Here is an 18017-nt window from a genome sequence, read left to right as displayed (position 1 = left end):
TGTTTCTTATTAGGTTAAATCAAATAATCAAAAAGAAAAAAAGTCGGTTTCTTGTGAAGTTTGCTCGCCAAAAACATCCCATGTATTGTATCAGTATTACTTGTGTTGTGGGAACCTGAATCTGTTTCGAAAGGCACATTCTGGGGACATATGCAGATAAAGGCACATTTGGCTAACGCTCTCTCTCTCTCTCTCTCTCTCTCTCTCTCTCTCTCTCTCTGTCTCTCTCTCTCTCTCTCTCTCTCTCTCTCTCTCTCTCTCTCTCTCTCTCTCTCCTTGTGTATGTGTTTATGTTTGTGAAATTGATGGTTTGATGCGTTTCTATTGAGCGCTATGCGTAACTTGGTGCCTGGTCAAGCCAGTCAGAATCACCCCAATGAAGCAGGAAACAAGAAATTTGTTTTACAAAATAAGAGCATCATGAAACAAACGCTGTGGAAACAAAGTCAACGATCGCTGGTAGATTTTGTGAACTACACATTTTGTACATAAAACATCTGTTTTGTTTGGTTGCACCCTTCTACATTTCATCCCTTCGTGATAATGAGATTTCAAAAATGCATGTGCCTTTTGGGCTTTTATTTTGTAACCCAGCACCAGAAGGGGCTGTGTTTTCCTGGGTGGTTTGACACTGGTGTTTAATTTAACTCTCCTGCAGCGGGGTCCCATCAGTCACATCTCCTCTGGACTTTACTGAGAGCAGGACCAACCCTCAGAGGCATTAACTCAGAATGGATATGAAACTGTTGGCACTCGTGGCTGCGCTTGTTGTGGTGACATATGCGCCTCCAGCTCAAGGTATTGACATGTTTTTGCTGTTTCGCTTGTCGGATCAGCTTTATTTATTTTTTATCTGCAGCTTTCGTTGTAAACCAACCAGAATTAAATGTAACTTATAAAATACTATTTTGGTTGTTTCCTTGGAAAGATTCAATTCTATTCATATGGCAAAAATGTCATTAAAGTTTGCGTAAAAATGCACAACTGGAAAGGAACGTAAAATCCGCTTTTCCATTTCACAACTGTTGACTCTTTGTACTTAATTAAAACCATAATGACTTTTGTAAATATTATACTATGTTTCCTATTATCCTATTTAAAAAAAGTCTTAATCAAAGTTTCCCTTCCAAACATTTTCTGGAAAACTCAATTTAAAGCCTAATTTCTATTTACATGCAATGTAAGACTTTTACATTTAAATTGAACATTCTTCTTCTTTCTTTCAATTCATTTTTTCTTCATTATCATTACCACATTGGATTAATGTGTGTGAGATTGTATTTCAGAGGGGGGAAACATAAACAAGTGGCTGCACATGTGTTTTCTTCCTTGCTTGTAATGAAATTCCGCTTCTTCACTGATCAACGTGTGTATTTGTTCTGCTCTTTGTTGTCATTACGCGCAAATGAGGGAGCAATAAGACAAAGAGCCGGGTAGTCTTCACGGCGACACCAATCACACAACTTGAAGGTGTCGCTTCTTTTATTGTGGTAATAGCTTGAGACCAGGTGTAAAATAAATAATTAGCATCGAGTTTAATCTACCCCTGACCATCTGTTAGTGAGACCTCCTGCCCTCCATTAGTTTCACTTTCAGACACTTTCTACCAAGAACATTCTTATCCCGTTTGACCTCCTCCAAAAATGTAGTATAGCCTTCTAATTTCACGTTTGATTTTCCGCCGATGTAAACTGTGGGTTTCTCAAATAGAGAGTAAAGAAAAGAAAACATAATCCTATTTATTTTTCCACATTACTCACTTGTGTACAAACCTGCAAGCTGAGGTTGTAATGGAAACTTTGAAAATCCATCATGGAGTTTTAAGGACCACACAGTTGTGTATATGACTGAAAGAATTTAAGTGTTTGTGGGATCTGCAAATAATGATATAAATATAAGAAAAGGTTTCTGTGCGAGTTTGGAGAAAGAAATCACCCAAAATCACAAATTACAACTTGTCTCATATAGGGCCTAATAATCTGTTTGAGGCTCAACATCCTTAACCCCAGACTAGGATGAGGAAAAAAGAAAGAAAGAAAGAAAGCTTAAAAATGTGATTGTTGGCTCCAGCAAACCCAAGATGAGTGTTTAAATTGGACAGCTGTTCAGTGTGCAGGGCTGTTTGGACGTATGGACACATTTCTGTAGAATTGCAGTGGCTCTGCATGCAGTGTCAAAGATAATATGGAATATTACATTTTTAATTTATTTGATTGTTGAAATAATAATAATGGTTTATCTTACTATTGTCATATATTATGAAGTATATCAGTTAACGCAGGAGATTATTACCTTCATATAATCTATTGTTTATTTTAATAGTTATGAAACATGCTTTACTTTAAATGTTTCTTTTTGTAACTGATACTTAAATGTTTTCTTTGTCTCTTAGCAAAGCCCATCAGCCTGGTGGAGAGATGCTATTGCCGCTCAACAGTTAACAACCTTCCACGGGGCTACATCCGAGAGCTCAAGTTCATCAACACGCCCAACTGCCCCTTCCAAGTCATGTGAGTATCTTTTTTCAAACTGATATCAATGTGTGGCGCTCACACTAACGCGCAGAGGTGCACGCATTCTATCCCGGCACTTAAAAATCAGGCAGGGTCCCTCCTCGTTGGACATTTCTCACCATCAATCTCGGAGAGGTGACAGGTTAGAGAAAGGAGTCGTGAACATGTGTGTACACACACACGCCCCTCTCTCCCTCGGCCTCATACACATCCACAGAAAGCAGGACGTTTTTACTGTCACATCCACAGGAAGTGCTCCGTCTAAGGAAGGTGGAAATTGGATGCAGTTTTGTTTTCAGCATGAAAGCAAGAGTTGCGGGTCCTCTAATTGGGTGTGCTTCTCATTTGCTGGTCACACACTGTTTCCTCTGCATACTGTGCTTACATACTTTCGGTCTGATCCCATTCATTGTTTTGGCCTGTACTGGCTGAATTTACAGATGGGAGTGTGCAGCAGCAGCAATACACTATGGTTGATCACAATGGACAATAAAACAGGAAAGTGTTAAACAGATTTTTAGTGAAAAACCGAGCGCCAACATTGAGACGCTGGATTTAGAATGTAGCCTGCAGCCGTAGGTTGATGGATGGACTCCTCAGCCTTCATGTACTCACATTTTTACTGCACATTAATTAGGTCGCTCAATCACGGCTGATCTTTGAGAGACAGTACCTGAATGCACACATGTTATACGTGAATAAATGCAACAGCTTCACAAACACAGGGAAGAGTCATTATCAGACTCTGATACATTCCTGTGAAAAAGCTTCCCATATGTGTCGAAGTGGCGAGGTGGTGTTAATTCGGGCTCATTGATAACAGCGTGTCGACATAGTGTCACACTGAGTAATTCACCCTTTTATCTTCAGCTCTGCTATAATGTGGGAAACTTCTCTTTTTTTCTGATCAGTGCCAAGCTGAAGTCAAACAAAGAGGTGTGTGTGAACCCAGAGGTCCGGTGGCTGAAGCAGTACATGAGGAACGCCATCAACAAGTGAGTGCGCATTAAATCAGATTGTGTGGATTGTGTGTTTGCAGCAGCAAAGGCGTCTGTTGTCTCCGACAACTCGTCTGAAGTGCTACAAGGTCACTTCCACTCTATAGACATTTAAAGTAAAGTGCTGCAAGGACACAAAAAAGTGCATATGCGCATGTGGGCATCTATCAATGGACCATTGTGGGACTGACAGCTCATGATTGCCCAACTTATATCGTAGCCCAAACTGGTTACATGCTGATACATGATCGAGTGGGAGTAGAGGCGGATTCCACTTTCGCACACAAACTGTGGGTTTTATGTGGGATGATTCCACATTTAATATGTTCTCAGTGTAATGATGTTTCATCACTGTTAGTGCAATACCCTTGTCTGAAAATACAGTTTTACTGAAAATACACTTGTTATTCACTTGGATTTGTTTTAATATGACACAAGATGACACATGAGGACACAATTGTGCAACTTTATACAAATACCTTCCTCCTCTACTCATGGACGTTAAAGCAGCTAAACATCCAAAAGTCCACAGCAATGTTCACTGTCTCCTTCCTGCCCTGAAGAACGAGGCACTTTTCTGAAAAACCATATGGCAACGTGAAGTTTATGGAAGGGATCGAGTTTCCATTCTTAAATCTGTGCAGTCATCTACTGAGCCCCTCAGCGGCCAGGTAAAACAAACTGTGTCCTGTGATCTGGAGCGAGATAAAGATTAGTAAAAAAAGTGGATCTCCTGAGCTTCCCATGTGAGGAACCTAAACAAAGGCAGAATGCTCATCAGTCCTCTGCGCTCCAGCTCCCGATGTGCACTCTCAGCGCCTGCAGACTGATCCGCCCACAGTCCTGCGGTCAGACTGTCTGTCTTGAGTCTGATTGTGGAGCGTTGACTTGTCGAGGTGTGAACAGTCCTCTGCATAACAAAACAGCTCATGCAGAGAGTCGATGGCGCTCATTCACAACGGATCAGGCCTTATGTGGTTCCAATTAGGGACAAATTTATTTACAATGTGTAAAAATGAACACGATTGTAACGCTGCACTTAAGTCAAGTAAACAAAACCGTGATTACTCTTTTTTTTTTTAAATCAGCTGAAATGGGACTCGGCATTTAAACCCGAGTCAACATTTCAACTGCCCACCCACGATCAAGCGTTTGAGTTGCAAACGTGTGCACATCACTGTGCAGCTGCTGCAAATGAGCACTCTGTAAAATTACATCTTTAGACGCCTGATTTATCAAAACAAGTCGTTTTTTTATTTATAAAATCAAACAACCACCAAAATCAGCAATAATTATAGGTCGCAATATTTTGGCTTTGTAAATGTTAAGCAGCTGCTTTCATCTGACAAGAAATATATATAAAGTCTGACTTTTGGCACTTCCCTTTGTAACCTTGGCATCCAGTCATGGCTGAACAAATACTCATTAATCTTCACTTGGTGTTTATTAGTTACAGGTTAACAGCAAGAGTTTGTCCAAGTGGATATGATGCAAAAGCTTATTTTTGACACCCTGCCAAATGTATTTGTTTCATAATCTGTTCTTCTTGTTTTTAATGAATTAGACAGAAAGGAACCAACTGTGTTATAGTCAGAACCGAATATGTTGTGACGTTGTTGTCTTCACATCTATTTTGCATTACAATCAAACTCATAACACATTTTCTCTTCTTTCCAGGATGAGGAAAAATAAGCAGGCCAACTGAAATAAAAATCCTGCAGAGATCCTCCTGAGTCACCACTGAGGATTTGGGCCATCCTGAGATCATCTGGTATGTTGTCCAGCACTTATCCCGGCCGCCAGGCTGACGCGGCCATTTGCATGGAACGAATCTACGACCCCTTCACCGTGAACACCGATCCACCAGCCTCCACCACCGTCTGTCACCATCACCACTTTCACCACTTTATAGAGGTCATAGATGTTATTAGTGTGAAGTGCAATTATATCTGTGAGTGTATGTTTTTCTCAATATAATGTATATACTTTCTTGTTAATGGACTTCAACAGTAAAGAGCTATTTTTGAAGATATCTCTCGTTCCTCTGGCCTTTTCTGTCATTTAGGGTAAAGGACCTATACCTCAGGGTTGGGTCTGAGTTTAAAAGGGAGCGTTGTAGGTCAGGAGGAAGATTTTCTCACCACCAAACATGAGGCAAAGGTCTTACTTGCAAGTAGCAAAAGAACTGGAGCCTGCTGAGCCGAGAGAAAACGGATTTATCTTAACTAAAGCTAACCTAATATGAGATCCAGTCATTTTGATTGCCTCTGATTTTAAAATTTAGTGTTTGGATTCACGTCTAAAAACTGAGGAACACAGCTGCAGAGTCATATTTCATGTTTGAAGTTAATTGGGAGCATAACATTTCAGCGGGGGCCAGCTACCCTCAGAATGATTATATACGATGTATACAAGATCCTAGTAAAAATGGCAATTCCAATGTTTTGTGATGGAAATTAGGATGCCAAAAAGGGCCCGAGCATTTCCTGAGCCGATCTGTCGCTGTGATTATGCGATCCTGTTTTTTTTCCCATTCTTAGAGAAACGCGTGAGCATCTGGAACCCAAGTATGTTTAATGTAGGAGCCGATAAATCTAAAATATGCTGGAATCCTGTATCAGTGTCAGTCAACCAATCATCAAAATATGAACTCTGTTTGAAATAACCTCTTAGTATGAATGTCCATAACAAAGAAGGGTGTACAGCAATTTTGAAAATAGTTACAGATTCAATAGTTAAAACTCTAGGCTGTGTTTTTCTACAGCAGACAAAGTAGCACCAGTACTGATAACAAACCCATGTACCTAGATGTGACTACCTTCAACTGTCATGCAGATAGCAACGCACTTTATATCTGATGTATTAATGTTTTAACAACAAAAAATTACCATTACTCACTAAGTCTGATCATTAAATTCTGTCTTCAGTCTTTATTTTTTATGTCTATCTTGCTCTTTCCCGTTCCTTTCTATATTTTTTTTTTGATCAATGAATGTGCAGCTGCATTTAGGGAAATATGTTCATCCATTCATCCAAATCTCCCCCTCATATGTGAAACGAATATGATACAAATGTTTTATTTTTGTACTCTTTTATGCATTTATATATTCAGTGCAACATTTTTAAATGAAGGAATTGTACTCTCACAATCGAGCCATAAACAGTCGACGTAAAACTTGTCAGTAAAAAGAAAAGGAAATCTTTAAAATGTTATAGCTACTCTTTTAATATATGATGTATGTTATGAGTATTTTCATAAATATAAATATATGTAAACACGTTTATTCGGCTTGGGGACTCCCTCATGATTTTAGTCAGTGTAACGCAGGCTTTTCCAGAGCCAACACACACAGCTGGAAGAATCTTACTGTACCGCAGGGTCAGAGGGTAAATCTGAAGCTTTGATGTGAGAACATGTGTTTAGCTTTACTTACAAGGGCAAATGAAAGGCAAGGAGAATGATCCTGCCTGCGATTTAACTATTAACTCAACAAGCGGCCATTAGGAAAACATTAGGGCTGAAAAGGGATGAACTTTTAACTTCCCTCTGAGGGCATTATGTGGGGCGGAGCACGGTAGTATATGTGGCTCTCTGATCGAAACATAAGGGGGGGAGATAAACGGCGCTGAGTGGCAGCACGCAACTGGTTTTGCGACATTTGCTGACCAGCTTTGAAGTCCAGTTTAAACGTGATAAAAATCTGAGTCAGGAGGAGATAGAGCCATTGATTTGTCCCAATTTGGAATGGAAATTGATCACATACTGTATAATCACTGTATGACCTGATTGTGTTCAACTGTGTTAAATGTGGGTATCACTGCGGGAATCTGCAGGTAGCAACACGTACTTTCCTCCCCTGCAATGTTAAGATTGAGCTTCACATCTCTACCACTATAAAGCATTTAAGATAATTGTTCACTGAGAATATTTGCATTAAACTTTATACGACAAATAGCTCACATGTCATTTGCATTCTATCTTTTATATAATAATGCTATGTATAATAAGAATAATAAAATAATACACACTAATCATCACTGACTGACTGTGTGGTTCCAACTAATGGAAAGCAGTTGTAATAGTCATTGTTTTCTTGGGATCACTGCCAACATACACTACTTAATGCAGGTGGCATCACCAAACCTATGAAGCCTGATGTGTAATAAAAGGCGATGTAAAAAGTTTAACTTGATATTTTATGTGCAGGTTACATATACCTGCCAGTGGAAACCACCCGAAAAAATGCACGAAATCTTTGAAAAGCTAGTAAAGCCAAATCCTTTATATAAAACGTGATGTGCGTGAGAGACAAAAAACAGTGAATGCAAACATATAAAGAAGGTTCCTTTAATCTGGAGGCTTTACAGAGTAAATTAGATGTTTTAAAGCACTAATACGTCTGCTCACTGAGTTTACTGAAGGGAAACTGAAAACATGATTAAATGAGTAATTGGCAGATTTACACCACTGATCTTCCTCAGCGCCATGTCGGTGCTTCAGGCCAACTGGGCACTACGCCTAAATAAACATATCCCAGATCTGTTCGCACCAGCGTGTTTCACACCTTCATCACCAAGCCTGAGACAAGTCATCTTCCTCTGACTCAAGGAAAATCCGGGAAAAAACTACATTGTGAAGCCAGACCTTAGTTAAAAAGTTAATTTACCGCAGGGTTACAAGGCTAGATTTTACAATACTGTGGATAAAAATAATGAAACCTGAAGGTTTGTCAACGCCATCAGCTGTACAGTCGTCACTGTACTGGTTTGCTGGAAGGCTGAGGAATGTATGAACAGGACCAAACATATGAAATTCATATTCAGCTTTGCCTTCAAAACTCAGCTGGGGTTTAGGGTTCAGCCACAATGTCACAGAAAAAGACTGACACCTTGACAGATGAATAAAGATTTGTCGTGTGAAATGTAAAAGAATGACACGTAAGTGAGCGGCCAGAAGAGCGAATGTGCTCGTTTCACTTGCACTGCATGTTCCCTCCATCTCTGAGCGTAAGGGCTCCCAGATGTGTAGCCAGTGAAATTCCACTTAGTGGTTATTCATCATGAAAATATAAAAATTGAACGTGCATGTGTGTTTGTGTGCACGTGAGCGTGCGTGAGAGGGTAACAGGGGTCATAGAAAGCCACTTCAAGAAGGTCCGAGTGAATATTGCTCTCCCCGGTCAGACCAGTTTTTAATATAAGCTACAAGGTGGTAAAGTTAAACTCGGGTCACTTTTAATATGTGTGTGTATATATGTGTGCGTGTCTGACATCACATCCTCACTCCACTCCATGGCCATTAACTTTGCTGTAGCACTACCTTTAGCCACTCTGGCAGCTGCACACTGCAATTTCAGGGCCCTTAAAATGTCACCACCCTAAAAGCTGATGCATTATGAGAACTGTACGGTGGTCGAAATGCAGGAACCTGCTCGTCACCGGGGATTGACCATGGAGGAGTAAAATGGCGCAACACTACAGCAATGAATCAGTAGGAGGGAAATGAAAAGTATTAGGCCAGTTGTTGTGCAGCTGTGATCTGAAACATGGGAAATGTTTGAACTGGCAGGACGAGGATGTGACTTCACACAGATCTGGTTTTATTCAGTGATTTGTGGTTCACTGGACGTCGGATTATATTTGGTTCTGCTCTGTGAAAATAATCTTGTTTGCTTGATGTAAACTTCTTTCACCGCAAAGTGCACATGATACAAAACATTGTATTGAAATGATGTAGTGGTGTTGCTCTGCTGGATGTTAGCAAATCATCTCTCCAGTTCTGTAGCATTTCCCGAGCCTATTGATAATAAGAGACCTGGTACTAGTTCCGCATGAAAACATTTGATCCCCCCAAAAGGAAACTTGACATTTGCTGTTTAACCCCCTCAACGATTAGCCATGAGCACCAGGTCAGCTACTGCAGAGCAGACACTCAGCTGTCATGTGGCATTGATTGATCTTTGGGTTTCTTTCCTGTTTGAAGGGTTGTTTCAACAAAGATTGAGATCTAAGACTAGAAACCTTAACCTGAGAGATAACACGATGATAATAATGGGATATTCTACCAATGTTTATTGCTGTCTGCAAAGCTCTCCTTTCCCAGATATGAAACGCCATACTAGACTTTTTCAGAAATGCACGCCATAAAACATCCCCACAAGTGTTCTCCAGACGTTGCTTTTCATGTATGAATAACACAGCAGGAGATTCTCTGGGCAGAAGCATTCACAACACCAGAAATATCTCCGGAATTGTTCAGACGAGGGCTGGTGGAGCTCGCAGGAGGGCGCTTGTAACGTATAAATTCCGCTGCGGAGATCACATGTTTTTGTTTATCACCAAAACTCTCTAATCTCATGGTCTTTCCAGGTTGACATATTCCTCTACATCTTTTACATGCATGGTACCTTCTTTTTGTCTCGGGTTTACTGTTTCAGTTTTGCGTCGTGTGTTAGAGATGCCATCAATGCGCCCACTCGCTTGCGGTGAATCCTCTGGCTAATTTCTCACTTGCTCTCACTCCGACAGTCTTCAGAGTTTTTACTATGGTGCTGAGAGAATATCTACAGCAACTAACTCTGATTTGTGATACAGCCCCTCTGGATTATTTCAGGAGATAACCTGCAGTTCAGTATGTATGTGTGAAAACAGCTTTGTAGACATTATCCATCCTCCAGCACTCAGAAGATAAACCAACTTAACTGCTACTGTGATTCTGATAGTTTCTTCACCAACACTTTAGATATCTGAGCGATTGACGTGTGTGCATCTGGAAAGTGTGAATCCACAGCTCCCGCTCTTTCTCAACCACATTCCCCTCCTGCTCCCCCCTTCTGTTGTTATTTACTCCCCTTGTCCCAGAGCAGACCACTGCCCTGGGGCATCGGCTGCACCAAAATCATCCTCCCCAAGGGAAACATTAGCAGACTTGTAGCTGTTCTGGTATCAGATGACCCGTAGCACATTTCCACGAGTGCAAACTCATACGCTGAAAAGTCTCATGTAATGATTTGTAAACGACTTGTTGATTGTGCAGAGGGGGGCCGCCGAGTGTCGTTAATTGCCTCAACACTGCCAGTGACCCGCCAGAACATTAATCACAATTATGACAAAATTACTGAGCTGAACGTCTCTGAAGAGTTTGTTCTTGCGACGGATGTTGAAAGTGACCGACATGCATTGTGTAATAACAGTGGCATGTGTGTGTCTGTTTGGGAATGAATGGAAGGCTAATAGAGGGGCCCCTATGAGCAGTTAAAATAGGCCCCCTGCAGTCCCTCTACCTTTCATGTGCTAATATTGCAGAGGTTATGAGTTCCAATACTATCCATCGCCAGGCGTGTTTGAATGAGAGGAAAACACCCAGCACAGCACAGGACGCGGGGCCTTCCCTCCACACAATAACACATTCCTCCAGTTTTCAAGTCCTGGAGAACCACAGCGAACCCCTTGATATTAGGTACGTATGACACACAAAGGACACACACACACTCGGGGGACAGTAGGAGGCCCAGAGAGAAACTGAAACACCCCCAACTTTAAACTTTACCCACATATCACACACTGCCCTGCCCTTCATCTCCATTCCTTTCAGGATTATCACCCACGTCCCAACTGGTTGATCTATGAATTGGTGGGTTTAATCTGTTCCCATGTGGAGCCCTGAGCGCCACGTGACAGCCAGAGAGAGGGAGAGAAAGACCATGGAGGATGTGACTAACCATGAGAAGAAAGAAACAATTACACCATTATCTGAAGATGAAACTGATGATACTGTACTTGCCTCATCTCCAGCACCACAGAGTACATTTTTCTTCATGAGGTCGATCGCTATAGAGACTCCTCTGTCGGGCTGCAGAGTGACTCAGCGCCTGAGCACGCTGTCCAGATGCGACAGACAGGGAGGTCTGATGCCTAATGCCATCGACTAATATTGTTCATCCTCAACCAATTAAGTGTTCCAGAAGCAGAATGAGAAATTACCCAGAGTACATCTGAATGGCATTTACATGTAAGCAATACCCCGAAATCATTAGGATTGTCGTCATTGCGAGGGGTAGATAGCTGTGTTGCTCATTTCATGATTATTACTTTAGCCTACTAACTGAACTTCGAGAGAGCGTCCTTTATGTGGCATGGTCGTAAAGCAAAACATCCACTAGAGGGTAGCGCAGTGTCGAGCATTTCTGACAACAACAAACATGTCGACATTGGAGGAAGTTGTAAGAATGTACGTGTCAAAACAACGCAAAAGCTCCTGTTAATGCTCGGGCGCTTGAAGTTTTTCGCAAAGTCCCTCCTCAGTTCCGCCATTATTGAAATTTCTTCCTCGTATTCAAGGATCTTCTCACTTGGGCTACACTGCCCCCTATGATTTCCAAAGGTACTGCTCCAATTTATCTGTTTTGTCCGTATCCGTAAGCTTTCAGAGGACTGCCTTCTTCCATTTGCGTATGCAGTGAGCATGAATGGATGAATGAGCCTTTAACCATATTATTTTATCCATGTTTAGCATCAGTAATGATTAAAAAAATGTGGTAATGTGTAAAAGACAGAATGATGCATGACTGTTGTAATTAGATTTGCCTGCTAATCTAGCTTTGATTGCAGATCAGAGGAGAGGGTATACAATTTGTTGTTGCGGATTCGTGACTCGTTAGTTAGTCTTATACAGAACAGCTTGGCCAGAACAACACCATAAACAAATGAAAAAGGGGAGTAGTATTTCTTCTTCATGTTTTGCCAATCCTTATTCAAAGCTGAGCCAATAAGACAACAAGGCCAGAAGAAGTATGAGAATTGCAGCGTCCAAACTAAACATGATCTCATATCACACTAATCCCATTTCCAGCTTCTCTCTGGTGTTTCACAACCTGCCCTTGGTTCCTTATGTACTCAGGAAATTCAATGGAAGAGAAGTGACGTTGAGAATCTGAAACCGTGAGTACAGACAGAATTTTAAAGACCAAACACCTTGCAATCTGACCTGCGCATATTTGTTTCCATCCATCTGTCTGATTTAATGTGGCCTCCACTGAATCACATATATTGTTATAGGAGAACGTAACCTCACAGACAAACCAGTTGTCTGCTGCAGTTTACATAAAACACATCAAAGAAGTGAGGAACAAAGGCTTTCTAATACCCAGACTGAGAGGAATTCCATATCAATCTGGTACGAATTGTACAATACATAAAGTAAATATTGTAAGTTCCAGTTATTGATGTCTCCAGTACAGACCAGGGGTGTCGGGCTACTGCCTGCTTATATAAGAATTATTTTAAATGAAAATAATTTATTTCTGAAATGTCAAAAATAAACATTTGGAGCATGTGTGTTTCAGTGGGCGACTTTCTGACAAATCCAGCTTGTACGGATCATAAAAGCTGCTTCCAAGCAGGGTTAAGAGTATGAGCCATGAACTTTGGTATCGAAACGAGCCAGAGAAAAAAAAGTTGGACATGACAGAGAGGGATCTGGCATGAGTGTTGTCTGAAAGAAGCTGCAGAGGCAGGTTTTTCTTCCTCTGGCCTCTTTGTGGAAGTCCACAAATCAAGATGCAGTTTTTCATTTTTTCTACTGGGACAGGTCTTAATATACAGTACAACTCTGCGCGGTCAAAAATATGTTTTCCCATTTATTTTTCCACCTATAAAGTCTGTGTACATTGGCACACAGACCAAAGCCCTAAAGTCTGTGAAAGCAAAGAAAATGAATATGAGACGAAACATAATTCAGAGCCCTTCCAGTCAAGAATGGTGACAGTTAACAGCTGCAGCTGGAGCTTTGTTAACAAGGTACAGACACATGACACATTGAGAGATGGATCCTGTACTCTGGAACATGAATAATCACTTATGGAAGTAATTATACTGATATTACCAACACAATGTGAATTCAGATAATAACAGCAGGTCTAAATTGCTCTTCAATACTTGAGAGTTTCATTCATTTGTCTGAGGGTTGCTTTCCGGTTTGTGTGTCCCCATCTTTTACTCACATGTGGTTTGGATTTGTCACGGGTATGGTGAGGACCCAAATGCAGCACAGGCAGACGAGATCTTAATTGGTAATGAACTTTATTTTTCACTGCAGTCTTAAACAGTTCTTAACAGTGGCAGGGTGAAAAGTCTTTGTTCCCAGTGATCTTCAGCGAGATCTGGCAAGGAGTGAGTCTGGTGTTGCTGAGTGGAGGCAAGGTCCACAGCAGGAGGATTACCTAGATGCAGACAGGTTCAGTGGTGAGCTGTGTAGCAGGCCGGAGCAGGTAGCAAGCAGGTAGCAAGCAGGTAGCAGGCAGATAGCAGGCAGATAGCAGGCAGATAGCAGGCCGGAGCAGGTAGCAGGCGGGTAGCAGGCAGATAACAGGTAGCAGGCCGGAGCAGGTAGCAGGCAGGTAGCAGGCAGATAACAGGTAGCAGGCCGGAGAGAGAAATGCTGGAGGTCAGGCATTTACGCAAGACAATCTGGCACTGAAGCAGAGACAGGAGCAGGCTTATATGCAGCCAGGGCTGTCACAGGTGTGGAGAGTTGGCCTGATGAGGGGGCGTGGCTAACAGGTAGAGTGGAGCAGAGACAGAGGAGTGGAAAAATACCAGCAGACAGGAGATGAGCAGACTGTGACAGGATTAATGTCAGTGCTCCAAATAGTGAGTTTTATGAAGCTTCTATGTTAAACACACACACACACACAAAAATGACAACAATGACAACAACAACAACAACATTTTAATGCTGGGATTAAATATCCCTTTATTGTGCCTTATTCCTGACTTGCTACATGCTACATGCTACACACAGACCCATGCCCATACCCACACCCACACAAACACACACACAATGACCTTGGAAAGGTGAATAAAGTTGGCAGAGCAGCAAACATGTGAATCCCCTACTCTCTCTCTCTCTCTCTCTCTCTCTCTCTTTACAAAAGAAGATTTTACTCAATTCTCTCAGCTTGGAAACTTTGGGAAATGAGCTGCTTTCAGACGTGCACCAAATTTCCCACAGGGGATGTATGTGAGATTGAACATGTCCGAGGGAGTCAATCTCCTTCTGTGTTCTTCATATAGGAAAATAAGTAAGGAAATATCCGGACCCCATTTCCCAGAAATATTCTGGAGTTATGTCTGAAAACGGCTTAATTAGCACATCTGTACAAAAGCCAAAGCATGAAAACGACTACGCTCTGTTTTACCAGTTGCTACATATGAACCAAAACAACACATGTAATTTAACTAATTCTCTCCAGCCCTTCGTCTTTGTGAAGAAATGCTCTCAGTTAATGATTTGTGTTTCTGTCAGACTACCACCAAGCAGCCATATCCGTCTTCCACAAACTCCAGCCAGCTTTTCAAGGCCACTTACACAAACAATCATGTCAACACCGGCAACCATCTTTCCTGACACACACACACACACATCTGCGGGCGCCCTCCCACCTCTAATTGTCACTGTTGTGAACAAATCTCTAGTTTTGTGTGAGCGGTGGGAGTTTCTTCGAGCCTTGTGAGAAGCGCTGCTGGGACATTGATTTCCAAACTCGTGTTTGATGGTTAGCTCGACGCACAATTGTTCATTTCTGCCGTCGACCCCCTGCAGGGTTTTTATTACTCGCATCCAACCATCAAGAGTTAATTTAAAAATGACTGTTGTCAACAAGTCGTGAACGAAATTTCAAACACAATGAGACTGAAGCACAAGTGAAAGCTGCGGTTAATATTTGTCAGATCAAAGGAAGCGCTGTCTAGGAGTTTTGAAAAATGAACTGACAATGTGTTGCATATCTTTGTCATCATCATTATGTTAGGATATCTTTGACATCATCCTTAAATCTGTTAAAACAAAAGAAATACAATGGACTAAATCATGTTTACGTGTTTAAATAATTAAACGGAGATTTGATTGTATATCTGTGTCATCCTCATAAGTTGAAGTTGTTCAGAAAAGATGAGGTGGATGTCCATTTGGGGCGAACCACATGCTCGTCCCTCATACATAAATCACTTCCAATATGTTTAATGGAAATTAAATTAAATTGAATTCTTGGGCGACAGATCTATGGTCATTGTCAGACACAGGAATGGATGGATGAGACTATTAAAAGACGTAGGACACAGATATGAGAAAGACAAGGACTGGGCATCTGTTCTTCACAGAAAAGATGATTGAATTACACTGCGAAGGTGAGAAATACCTCAGAAAAAACATTAAACAAACAGTCAAAAAGGGAAATAAACCAATATAGAAGAGACCTGGAAATGTGTGTTATACAGCAATGAAAAACACTGTGACTAAATGTGTGTGTGTGTGTGTTGTGTGTGAGAATGAGATGAGTGGCTGCATTGTGTATAATTTCCTCTGAGGTGAAAGAGCATCTCACACCTTCTCAGGCCCGTTAATTTGACTCTGGAGAGTGAAACAGTTATTGCAGTCCCGTTCAGTAATTACACTGCGGTCCAGAAAAATGCTTAAAGTTACATTCATGTTATCATAGCTGTCCCGCCCCTGGGATGGACCTGAAAATTGCCCTCAGTGCTATTTCTTACAAACTCATTACTTTAGGTCTCAGTTTATACGCTGTGGTTCTGTTGAATATGAAACTGAATCCAAATGATGTTGCGCAATCAGCAGAAACAGTAAACAGAGCAGATCTACAGCAGTCTACCTGACTGGGCTTAGCCTGTTTCATCATTCCTTCCCTAAGATGGACTTTCTCCAGATACTTGTTTATCCTAAATCGTTTTAGCTCAGAAAAAAATGCACGTCAGTACTCTCATGTCAAAACCAGCGCAACTCTTTGTCCAAATAAAACTGTGAGGTTTTTCCCAGAGCTGTGACCAGTAAAGCATGACATCTCCCGCATAGCTCAGAGATCAGAGTTCTCCGGCTCCATTTTGAAGTGCTTGTTGCTGATCTAATGATAAAAATGCACAGTAATTAGCGTGTCGAGGCTTGAACTAAACGGAGAAGACGTTTGCAGCCATCGTAGCTGCTCTGTGCAGGCCCAGCGAAGCTCTGAGCTAAATAACTTCAACTGTTTCATCATTAATCAAAGAACCGTGGGAATTTCTATTTTCAGGTACTTGGTCATTAAACCAACGTGTAATGTTGTTATGGTCCATCTCTATGTGGATATGAATGTTTGTGCCAAACTTTATTGCAGTCCATCCAAAAGTTGTAAAGAGATTTCACTGAAAATGCAAACCTCATGTTGGCCATTGGGGAAAGGTCATGGGATCACCTAAGTTAGTATCAGGATTCATCCTCTGGGCACCATGAATATGTCTGGACCAGATTTCATGGCAATCGCTAAAAGGTTGTGAACATATGTCATGGAAACTTATTACTCGGCCAAAACATATCTCATTAATTCATTCAAGGGTAAATATGAATATTCTGCGAAACAGAATGAGCATGTATAAGAGACAGATTACAAAACTTTAACCATAGAAAACGACTGTACGGTTTCAGTTATGTTTACAGAAACACACATGGCTTAATTGCCTCTCTGGCAACTTTTATCAGCAGTACTCCTTAAAGCAAATTCCAACTCGTCTTTGTTTGGTCTCCTGCTCACGATGATTAGATTGCAAAACATTTTTGGGCCCTATTTCCATCTTGGACAACAATGTTGTTTCGGAATGACAGTACATGGGAAATTCTCAGGATCATGTTAAAAACTAATGAGGATTAAAGTTGTTATGAATAAACACGTTGGTAATTAAGAACAGTTTCAGGATGAATCTTTGGCAGGCTTCAAATGTTATCCTTGTTTCGTTTTGTGCTGGGAATACACACACACTCTCACACAAACACACACACACACACACACACACACACACACACAAACACACACACACACATCACTGGGCCAGCAACTTATCTCTCTCTCTCTAGACAACTAAATAAAGACCCTGAGATGTGGAAACACTTCACTGTTTGGTCTCCCAAAGATTCTTCACAATGATGCATCAGCCTCTTCTCAAACCTGCCATGACAGACAGTGAGGATTAAGTCACAGTATTAGTATCAGTTGGCATGAAAAAAAGTAGAGGTTGTACCAGTGAGGAATTACACAGCAGAGAATGACCTCCAAAGGATGGGAACCTACAGCTTTCTCATATTCTGGGACAATGATTTAACCTACAACAAGAAGATTATGTTCTTGTTTCAGTTTTTTACTTTGTCTGCGCGTCTGGAATTAGTACAATATCTCATAAACCTACACATAGATTTAAATATGAGTTTGTATATTGAATATTATGTTAATTTGTGTTGATTTGGATCTATTGAAAGTTAGTTATGAGTTATTATTACAAAAAAACAGATAGATTCTAGATATTAATGTCACATGACCAAACTCATAGTAGAAGGTCAGCAAATCAAAAGGTAGGATAAAATAAACATTATTAAAAATGCTTTAGATATGAATATAATGTTCATGCTTCTTTCAACTGTCCTTCATGTCAGAATATCAATGCAATTATCAGCTAAATCTTCACA

General features: G+C 41.0%; 1 protein-coding gene across 1 annotated transcript; it reads left to right on the top strand.

Annotated features, from left to right (window-relative positions):
* The first annotated feature begins 686 nt into the window (after window positions 1-686).
* Window positions 687-7466, top strand: cxcl12a (chemokine (C-X-C motif) ligand 12a (stromal cell-derived factor 1)). The gene is made up of 4 exons (XM_061086774.1): window positions 687-798; window positions 2393-2510; window positions 3425-3508; window positions 5189-7466. Exons 1-4 carry the CDS (start codon window positions 732-734, stop codon window positions 5214-5216), a joined length of 297 nt encoding a protein of 98 aa, XP_060942757.1. The 5' UTR covers window positions 687-731; the 3' UTR covers window positions 5217-7466.
* The last annotated feature ends 10551 nt before the right edge of the window (window positions 7467-18017 follow it).

This window comes from Limanda limanda, chromosome 15 (genome assembly GCF_963576545.1).
Source record: "Limanda limanda chromosome 15, fLimLim1.1, whole genome shotgun sequence".
Classification (NCBI taxonomy): domain Eukaryota; kingdom Metazoa; phylum Chordata; class Actinopteri; order Pleuronectiformes; family Pleuronectidae; genus Limanda; species Limanda limanda.
Note: the sequence above shows the minus strand (reverse complement) of the source record. Positions and strands in the feature narration are given on the sequence as shown.